General features: G+C 31.3%; 1 protein-coding gene and 1 non-coding gene across 2 annotated transcripts; both read left to right on the top strand.

Annotated features, from left to right (window-relative positions):
- Positions 1 to 4,460: 4,460 nt before the first annotated feature.
- On the top strand, positions 4,461 to 4,619 carry LOC120161383. The gene has a single exon (XR_005519480.1). It is a non-coding gene; the product is annotated as a U1 spliceosomal RNA (small nuclear RNA).
- Positions 4,620 to 8,374: 3,755 nt separating this feature from the next.
- Positions 8,375 to 9,640, top strand: LOC120161101 (WRKY transcription factor 23-like). Its single transcript, XM_039171380.1, has 3 exons — positions 8,375 to 8,865; positions 8,976 to 9,119; positions 9,203 to 9,640. Exons 1-3 carry the CDS (start codon positions 8,513 to 8,515, stop codon positions 9,597 to 9,599), a joined length of 894 nt encoding a protein of 297 aa, XP_039027311.1. The 5' UTR covers positions 8,375 to 8,512; the 3' UTR covers positions 9,600 to 9,640.
- The last annotated feature ends 1,356 nt before the right edge of the window (positions 9,641 to 10,996 follow it).

The following is a 10,996-nucleotide window of genomic DNA, read 5'->3' as shown; positions in this document are numbered from 1 at the left end:
TCAAAATCATCAAATCTGGTGCTTGAATCTATTGCAGCAAAGTGAGTCATTTATATAATAATTACATTTTCATTGAATATATGTTGTATTGTTAAATTTATTGTATAATATACTGATACCAAAAATTTGACCAAAGCAATGAAAAAAAAAACAAAGATATTGTGCTAATAAAATAAGGATCAAGTCTGAAAACAGCGTAGACTTGTGACCATAGTCAAAATTTGAGGTTGGACTCCAGAAACTAGGCTGCTCATCATGCAACATGGCCACTTCACACAACACAACAAAAACAAGATAAAAGATATTTTTATATTTTTTATTTTTATTTATATTAATAGTTAAATTTGATTTTTTTAATTCAATTTAATTTTTTAATGATGTGACGTAATATCATTTTTTTATTATCAAATTAAAAATAAAAATTATAAAATTAACATAGATTAAAGTAAAATTTAAATATTTAGTTAAAAAAACTATCAAGTTTAAGAAGTATTAATATGAATCAAAATAGAACTGAAAGATTAAATTTAAAAATTATTTCATCCTAAAATAAATAAAGCTTTTAATATTATTATATATATTATTTTGTCTCTTCTTTTATCTCCCAAACGTATCCAAGAAGGAATGACTGGTCAAACAATTTTAAATTAGATTTGATTGTTTATTTAATAATTACCTAAAAAATTATTTGAAAGCAATCCTTGAGGACACTAGACATCTTTATGGATAGTTTCTTAGAAAAATGAATTATACAAATTATTTAAACTTTTACACTTTTAAAAACAAATTAGTATGATTTGGTATATTTTTTATTGTATGAATCAAATGTTTTCAATAGTTAAGGGATAAATGATATTTCTAAATGTCTCAGATTCGAGTGCAACGTCTATAAAAAAATTTCGACATTCATCATTAAATAATTGAGATTTTCGAATAGATACTATCTCCTAAAATTTACAATACAGACATGCTCCTTTAAGCCAGACCTTTCTGTATATGTAAAGAAGCTGCCCTCTATTTATATTCAGATTTGAAAACATTTTATGTACTCTAATCTTTTTTAAATTGTTTTAAAAATAATTAGTAGTTCTTTCTTAACAAAATTAAAATTAATTATTAAAAATATAATTATAATATATCTATACATATATAAGAATAAATAATATAATACACATTTTTGGTTGGTCAAAGTCTAGGCGGATCTCACCCGTTGGATCAAACCACGTGGATACTTGCTGTGCTTTTGTGAAAAACAAAAGGTGGGTACCCTAAAAGCGACGGATTAGGCCGACAAGCCGGAGCATGTATCAAGGCCTGCCCTACTTCCGTTTAGTTTTTCACCCAACTAATCATAGTGAATGTTCTCCACAAAATAAAAAGATAAAAAAAATGAATGCCTAAACATTTGATTATCAACTTGTCATTTCTAACTATTTAATACACATTTCTTGAAATTTAATTATGTAATAATCAATTTTGGTAAATTCTCATTGTAATTTTTTTATTAAGCTAGAAGTGATTAATAAAATATTATATGTTTTAAATGCTCTCAACCATTCGAAAATGAACGTTGAATTACCCTTGTAGTAGCTGGTGCTCGAACCTATAACCTCTAGGAACAATAACAATTTCTTTAACCACTGTGATAAATTGGTTCATGCATTCTCATTTTAAATTTACCTGAAATTTGAAACTTTTAAAAAATATATATGTGAGACAACCTTAAAAAAATTATTAATTCTATGTGAGTCAAAAATCTTGGATAGATTCCTCTGCTTATCGAAACCTATCCTCTAAGAAAAAATCTCCGAGTCTGCTATAGTTTATAGGTATGATTTATAGATAATATCTCTGACAAACGATCTATTATAATAAAATAAAAAATTTAACTATTGAATCTATCTAATTTGTTGCCTTAAGAAAAGCCATAGTAATCGTATATATAACGTTGTCAACTAGAACCACATGCATATCACTTAGCCACGGATTAAAAGTTTTCTTCTTTACCACATCTTTCATTATGCTTTCAATTCTCTCGCAAAAAATATTTCGAACAACGATTATTCTCTCTCATCAATTGTTATTATACATTAAAATCAGTAAGATTAAACTGCAAACAACGAAGGAGACAAACTTGTTGTCATTAATAATATCATATATCTTTTATCTTTCCATATTATTTGATTTGGTCAGGATTATTGAAGTAAGAATAGATTAAATATATTTAAAACTTTAAGGTCAAATTAGGTATGGCGTTGAAATGGGCGACCGTATGTGAGATGAAAGCTACAAGCGGGGTAAAGGGGGAGGATTTCATGCATTAATATATCTATTTATATGTCTTTCACGAGATGGTAGGTGGGAGTGGTTACATCGAATCAAGTGAACAACAATGACATATATCTATTTATTTTGGTTTTCTTTTTCATATTAGAAAGACAGCTTCATTTTCTAGCGTCCTTTCTCTTTAATTTTAGCCAAAAGTATTCAAACCCTTAAAAGATCACCCTTTTATAGTGTTTGCATTCATTAAAAAATATTATCATAAGTTGCAACCTTTTCCAAATTTAACTTTCACATTTAATTTGATCTTATTATCGAGGAAAATATTATGAATGATAATATTTTTTTACCAATATAGTAGGATTATTTGTTATATTTTATGAAATTTGTCACGATAACACGACGAGTTCCAAAAATACTATAACAAATAGTTTAAATCTCAAATTAATTTTCCAACACCTATATTTTCTTAATAGTGGTAGGCTTAAATTTTAGAAATATTGTGGGCGAGAAACAAAAAATTTTAAAAATGTGAGTGTTGAAATTTTATTTTGAGATCTAATTCATTTGCTATAGTATACGTATATCTCGTCATGCCCTCATGACAATTTCATAAAATATATTAAAAATATAATTCATCACGTGGACTTGATGAAAATTGTATGGAGCTCGTCCTAAGGGCATGACGAGTTTCAATTATTTATTATATTTTATGATACTCGTCTCAAGGACATGACGAGTTCTAAAAATACTATAACAAATAACATATATCCCAAATTAAATTTTCAACACCAATATTTTTATAATATTGGTAGGCTTAAATTTTGAAAATATTGTGGACAATAAATAAAAATTTGAAAAAGGCATGTGTTGAAAATTTATATTAAGATCTAAGTCATTTACTACAAACAAGTGGAAATAAAATATATTAAAAAAAAACTCGTGGACTTGATGAAAATTGTATAAAACATATCAAGAGGACATGACGAATTCTAATTACTTATTATATTTTATGAAACTAGTCACAAACACATGACGAGTTTTAAAAACACTACATCAAACAATCTAAATCTCAAATTAATTTTTTGAAACCTATATTTCCCTAATTTTTTTCGTTTGAGTTATTTGTCCAACAAAGTCTTTATCCTCCTTAGGGCTGGCAATTATTCATGGGTGAGTGGATTATCCACCCACCCGCCCCGAATAAATGGATGAAAATTCGTTGTGAAACGGATGATTGGTGGGTGATGGGTCGGGTCGGATATGGATGAAATTTTTTTGACCCATCATCCGCATCATCCATCCACCCATTAATATATCCATCCATCCATATATATATATATATATTATCCCATTGAAAATATGTCTATTAATATGGGTACAAAAAGCATAATTTCTTCACCATTTCTCCCCCTATTGCGTAAATACATCTAAACCTTCCACTAATTCTGCACAAATTTTGCTCAAATCTAGTTCAGTTTACCAACTTTTGGACTTTATTTTTTAGAACACAACTTCCTCAAGCTGCATGCATTGCTTATTCTCTTAAAATGGATAACAAGAAAGCATGCGTTGTCTCGTATATTGGAGATGGTGGCACCAGTGAAGTAAGCACATTAACAATCTTCTACCATGGTGTGCATTGAGTCAATCTGATTTTAACATCCAAATTACAGATAATTGAGGTTGCGTAGAAAGCCAATGGCTTGATATTTGGTTGGTTAATAGATATATTTTGATAGCCTGTAATTTTAACTATAGAGTCATTTGTATGGCATAGAATTGTGCGTGTGATGGCTTGTTAGATTCTTAAGGTATACCATGTTGGTGGAATTATTTTGAGAATATTTCAACTTGATAGTAATTTCCTGATATTTTCTATCTCCCTGAAGTTTTCATCGGTCTGTGTTCTTGATCTGCTTCCTGAGTTAATATGCAAGTATTTGGAATTCTTCAAGGTCTTAAGCATACAAATTTTTGGATGCATAGCAGAAAACTAATCCAACATGCATAAAAATACAGCTTACCAGGTGGGAATATAGGCAAATCATGGGAAAAACCATTAGTAGTTTGAGTAAAGAGTGATTTTATGCTGAAGCAATATCCCACATCGGGGAAGTATATGAGTGGATCACTTATTTGGCATTATAAATAAAAGGCATCTACCGCCTTTTAATATATTTACCTGGACGGGGTTAATAGATTGTTATCAAGGTTCATGGCCTAGGTAAGTGACCTCCATTGCACTTGGGAGGAGCGCTCACCAATGGTCTCTCACTATAGGAGAGCCTACGTTATAATTTGTGGTAATGGGTAGGGTTGAGCAACGAAACCGAAAAACCGATACGAACCGAGTAAAATGGTTCGGTTCGGTTCGGTTTGGCTTTAAACGGTTTGGTTTTCGGTTCGGTTTAAAGGTTTCATTTTTTGATTCGGTTCGGTTCGAGTTTTCCATATGGAACCCATTTGTTCCATATTGAACCGAATAGACAATTTTTGTAAAAAAAATTATAGTTTCAAGTGATTTTTTTATTGAAAAACTGATAAACCGAACCGAACCGAACTGGAAAAACCCGAACCGTTAAAAAAACCGAATCGAACCGAAAAAATCGGTTTCGGTTTTTTCAGTTTTTTAACTATTCGGTTTCGGTTTCGGTTTAAATATTGAAAATCCGTTTATTTCGGTTCGGTTTAATTTTTGGTAAAAAACCGAACCGAACCGAACCGAATACACCCCTAGTAATGGGTGAGTTTGAGCTCAAAATTGAGCTTCAATTGAGCTCGAGTTTCAATTGAGTTCTTGAATTTTTTTGAGTTCGAGCTTTTTTCGAGTTTGAGTTGAGTTTTAATATTATCTTTCAAGTTCGAGTTGAGCTTAAAAATTTTAGGATCGTGAGTTTTCGAGTCAAGTTTACATTTAAATAGTATCATCCATTTCTCATTCGTTTCACCCGTTCCACTCGCGGATGATGATGGATGAAATTTTTAGCTGGTGATGGATGGTGTGGATGAAGATTTGGACCGCGGGTGATGGGGCGGATGATGCTCCACCCGACCCATCTTCGATCCATTGCCAGCCCTAATCCTCCTCCATTACTTATATATATATTCTTTATTTTAGATATAATTATCTTAAATTAATACTCTTTATTTAAATAATTTGTTATATGTATTTAATTAGATAACTAATTATTTATAATGTTTATTTGGGCCCAATTCATAACATTTAGGCCCAAGTTTGGCCAAATAATTTTAATACAACTCTCAAGTCAACTCACATGCATTGACTCAGAAAATCGAGGTGTTACATGGTCCTTCATAGTTTGGTAAAAATTTGATTTAGCCTTTAATTGTAAGATTTAGATGCTATTTGGGCCCCAATAGTTTCACTATGAGCAATTAGGTCTCTAAAATTATTAATAAGTTAATTTTATGTCGAGAAAAATTATTTGAGATGTGCTCGTAATTAAGACCATCAGTCTTTCTGAGAAAATGGTTAAAAACTTTGATTTAAAGATAATAATCTATTTTTTAAAATAAAATAAAAAGAGACCTCGTTAAAAACATCCTCATAACTTAATTAAGTCGAGATTCAATCAAGATATCAGAAGAGGAAAAGAGTACCCGGAATTAAAATTAAAAAGTCAAAATGCAGTAAAAACATGCAATACCCAATACATGTTATTCATTAAAAAATTACCCTAACTTACACTAATACCCAACCCCTAAAACATAGATTTAGGACGCACTATCATTGCTCTTGAGCTGGAAATTCAATGCGATAAGACTCAATTTTCTACTTTACCTTCTATTGAAATGAGACTTGAATTGAATTTAAGAAATTAAAGTGAATAGACCTCGAACTTCAAAATGTTTTATGGTTTTTATAAGAGTTGATTACATCGCATATCCTCAAAGTATGATCCTTATTTTAAATTGGTCCCTAATTTTTTAAATATTTCAATTTAATCACTATACTATGACTATCATTCTAAATTAGTCCTTAAACTTTTGAACATTTTAACTTCACCCCCAAACTATGACTTTCATTCTATATTTGTCCCCAAACTTTTTTAACATTTCAACTTCATCCCAAACTATATGTATATACTAATCACATCCTTTTTTCACTAAAATCATTAGGCACAAGTTATATTATTATATGTTTGAAAAAACAAATATTAGGTTAAAATGTGGTGGAAACTAATTACATATTTGGATGGTTTGAGGATGAAATTGGAATATTCAAAAGTTGGGGGACTAATTTAGGTTATATTATTATATTGAAATGACTAAAATGTCCCTAATCTTAGTTAATGATAACAAAAGCACAATTTGTGAGAAAAATGTACTAAGATATTTCTAACTAAGTAAGTGCTCTATTCATAAGTTGTAAAATGTTTGATATACTCTCTACTCTCTAGTTTAAAAAATCAGTAGAACACCTTTATACAAGCTAAAATGACTACAAGGCTAATATATATGTGAAAATTACGAAAATATCCTATATGATTACTTACTTAGGTTTTGAGGGTTTATGTTAGTTGTAAACATAACTAATGACCTGGTGATGATCATTGTGGGTGTATAAATTGTATAATTTATGTGATCTTTATTGTTAGAGTCGTATAGTTCGATAATGACTCTGTAACATCAGTGGAAGGTCTTAGAACTCAACATAGTTGGAGTAATATTATGCATAATAAAACTAACGATATCAAAAATATGTTTCCAACGAAGTTAATATTCTTTTATGTTCAATTTATTTATTTGTGAATTTACATCGTCAACTCGTTAAGTTTTATATTTCTCTTGAACGAGATATTGGCATAATATTTATGTTATTGTCATGAATTTGACCATCATTATATGTTATTATTTTTTTATCATCTACAATTTCTGTTATACAAAATAATCACACATTACCAACATATTATATACTTTTAAATTCATATAAACGAATAAACAAATACTAAGATGAAAAATTAATACTAATATGTATTTGATTGTTGAGTAGAATTTATGACAGATAAGACATATCTTTATCACATGTGTCATGCTCGATTAACAAAAACATATTATTTTAATAAATAACTAATTAAGAATGCTAACTATAAATAATTAATTAAAAATATTACTTAAATAAAAACTCACTATAAAATTAAATCATAATTTAATGATTAAATAATTAGTTTTTTGTTTGTTTACATATTTCTTTTCATTCCACGATCCAAAGCATAAAGCCAAAACTAAAGAGAATTGTGATCTTTCTTCCTCTTTAATTTTTGCTTTTTGTTTTTTCTTTTGGATTATCGTTGTCTGCGAAAAGAGATGATAGCCCATTCTCAGCGACTGAATAAGTGAATATGTGAGCATTTATGCATTCGAATTATGCCCTTATTTTCACATGTTTAAAAGTGAATCTTTTCATTGGAAGTCTGACCATCGCCAAATCACATAAATATAAAGATAATTTACCTATATAATCATTCCATTGTAAAATATTTTTTTATTGAGTTCATCTATTGAAAAAATTTATAAAATAATTATTTAATTTTAAAAATAATAAATTAATTATTTTTATGAGAATTTAATAAATATGATATGATAGCTAATACAATTAAAATAATAATATATTTAATATTTATTTTTATATTTTTTATTATAAATTAATTATAATTCTAATAACAAATATGTAGCACAAAAGATTATTATTTATCAAAAGAAAATTAAAAAGGATAGAGTATCGTATAAAACTTAATCATTTTAAAGATTTAATAAATGATCTTTCAAGTTTATTACTTTCTTTAATTGCTTCAATTAACAATGAAACGTTTAAAATAACGGAGCGAGTTTTAACGCCGTAAGAATCTCACGTGGAGAGGAGCTCCGTTCACACTTGAAACCAGTCAAAATCTACGTTTGAAAGAGTCGACCATAACTGTCCAAATCCGACCAATGAAGAGGTCATGCAGACAACCGGCACTGTTGAATCCCAGCACAAAATGTTGACCTGTATTTCCCAGTCAATCCTTTATTTTATTATTCTTCCCATATTATATATATATACACTCTCCGCGTTTTATTTCTAAAACGAAGTCTCTTTCACACTTGCCTTATAAAATCACATCAAACCCTACTCTACTCTTTCTTCCTCTCTTTCCTTTTTGAGACTGCAAGTTGTTTGTTTGATGAAGAGCAAACTTTTGGGTTTTTTTCATTGATATCCATGGAGAGAAAAGAGGATCTGAAGATGGAGGATGTGTTGGTGAACTCATCGTTTTCCGATTACATTTCAAGTAGTTTCCCATTACAAAGTGTCTTTGATTTCTGTTGTGAAGGAGAGACGATGCCGTTAGGGTTCATGGAGTTGCTGGGTGTTCAAGACTTGAATCCTTCTTTATTTGATATGGCGCAACAGGCTCCACCGGTAACCCAGAAAATCGAGTCACCTGCAGAGGTTTTAAATCAGCCTGCTACTCCCAACTTTTCCTCGATTTCATCAGCATCAAGTGAGACCGTCAATGATGAGACTGTTAAAGTCGACGACCAAGAAGAAGACCAGCAAAAGACAAAGAAACAGTGAGTACAACTCTTTTTTTCTCTTTTTTTTTTCTTTGAAAGACATATTTGGAAAAGAAATGAGGGTTTTTGTTCTGATGAAGTGTTTGGTTTTTTGGCGTTTGTGATAGGTTGAAACCCAAGAAGACAAATCAGAAGAGAGAGAGAGAGCCGAGATTCGCGTTCATGACAAAGAGCGAGGTCGATCATTTGGAAGATGGGTACAGATGGAGAAAGTACGGCCAAAAAGCTGTGAAAAACAGTTCCTTTCCTAGGTACTTACTTCAAAGTTCAAACCTTTTTTTTTATCCTTTTCCACCAATTTAGATGGCTTGATTTTTGCACCGTTTCCCCACAGGAGCTATTATCGTTGCACCACACCCTCATGTAACGTGAAGAAAAGAGTGGAGAGATCTTTCACTGATCCAAGCATTGTGATAACCACTTACGAAGGCAAACACATTCATCCTATTCCAATCATGCCCCGTTCAAGTCTTCCTGCCGGCGTTCATCTGAGTTCAGGAATCTCCGCCGCCGGAGCCAGTAGTTTTGGTATGGAAATACAAAGGACTCCATCTCACTATCAGCAGCCGTTTGTGAATACGTTGTCTGCTTTCAACTTTGGCCAAAATGGTTCGTCCTTTAACCCCAGTTTTCTCCATGAGAGGCGTTTTTGCAGCCCAGGACCGTCTTTGCTTAAAGACCATGGACTGCTTCAGGACATTGTACCACGCCATATGCTAAAAGAAGAGTAGATTACACGTGCACATGTAAAAAAGTTTCACTCGCTTACTTTGGTTTAAAGGAGGTATAGAAGACCAGTTTCATCTGTTTCTTGTACAAGGAAACTGTTTCTCGACCTAGATGAACATCACTGAAACTTGGTTTTACTTTTTTATCCCCCCCCCCCCAAAAAAAAAAACCCTTAGTTTTCTTGTTTGAGTTCTTGTAATTTGGAGAGATTATGCAGTTCCTTGTTCCATAATTCTTCTGACTCATCGTTTGTCCTATACCTTTGTTTTTTGATGTTGAAAGAATGTGCATTGATTATCGCTGAATGTACAATTAATGTAGAAGTTAGAAAAGCTTTCCGTTTGTATGGGAATAAACGAAAATTCATTTTTTCCCCATTGATATAACGAGGCCTACAAATTGTAAGAATTGGGTGTGAAAGTAAAATTAATGTTCTGCATATCTAAATATGCTTCGGGGGAACATTAAACCTCCCATAGATTTGATTCATTGAATGGTATAATAGGGGAAAATGAAAACCATTTTACATTAAATATTTTATCCCCCTTTTTCTTATTCTGATATGAATCATGAGGCTAAATTTCAAATTGAGTATTTATGGTACTTTTATGTTAATGTTTAGACTGTAGTTTTGCCCAGTTGATATCATTGGGAAAATGAGTTTGAAAGGAAAAGGGCAAATCAGCCGGTTGAAAGAATAGCCTGGAGGATGTGTTAGGTCTCAAAACGTGATTCCTAGGGCCTACCACTGCCCCAAACAAAAGACTATTACGTGAAATTTACCCCTCCAATAAGAACATATTGCCATTCAATCTTATCCTTGGGAAGAAAATATGTTCCAGTAATAGCAATCAACGCAAAATAGGAGAATCTATGTTGTCTCCGACTACAACTTTCTTACATGCTCACTTAAACAACCGACTCGAGTTTCATCGTCTAAAGTCATTCGAATTGTTTAGTGAAACTCTAGCCCCGTGACATATATCATCAAATGTGAAAGCTAAGTTCCTGAATGCCTGAAGCTGAAGGCATGGTTAGCCTAGGCCCTTTGGGCTAAGCTAAGAAACACAAAAAAAGGCAGAGTTATTATGGGACTGCCATTAATTCATAGGTTACCAAAGGATGATGTGGTCCTAACGATAACCCTTTAGGAAATTCCCACAAAACAAGAACCTAAGACAACCATGGGAATGGAATCTTTAGGCTGACGGGCAGTAACAGTTTCACATGCTTCCCGCAATGGAGGGGTATTATCATACTGAAACTGCTGCTTTGTGCTCTTCATGGATGTAAATTTCCATCTGCATTTGCTATGTAAGGCAGGGAATTTGCTCTGCTTCACAAATACTTGTTGGGAGAAGCAAAACAGAGAAGGAAATTAAAATATAATAATGTCAGT

Source organism: Hibiscus syriacus, unplaced genomic scaffold, assembly GCF_006381635.1.
Source record: "Hibiscus syriacus cultivar Baekdansim isolate YM2019G1 unplaced genomic scaffold, ASM638163v2 tig00111398_pilon, whole genome shotgun sequence".
Classification (NCBI taxonomy): Eukaryota; Viridiplantae; Streptophyta; class Magnoliopsida; order Malvales; family Malvaceae; genus Hibiscus; species Hibiscus syriacus.
This window is presented reverse-complemented; position numbering and strand designations above follow the sequence as displayed.

What these genes read in the sequence shown, in the direction of transcription:
- LOC120161101 (XM_039171380.1), top strand. Translation starts at nt 8,513, where the DNA reads ATGGAGAGAAAAGAGGATCTGAAGATGGAGGATGTGTTGGTGAACTCA. An exon ending in CAGCAAAAGACAAAGAAACA is followed by an intron (nt 8,866 to 8,975) that starts GTGAGTACAACT and finishes CGTTTGTGATAG; the next exon opens with GTTGAAACCCAAGAAGACAA. An exon ending in AAAAACAGTTCCTTTCCTAG is followed by an intron (nt 9,120 to 9,202) that starts GTACTTACTTCA and finishes GTTTCCCCACAG; the next exon opens with GAGCTATTATCGTTGCACCA.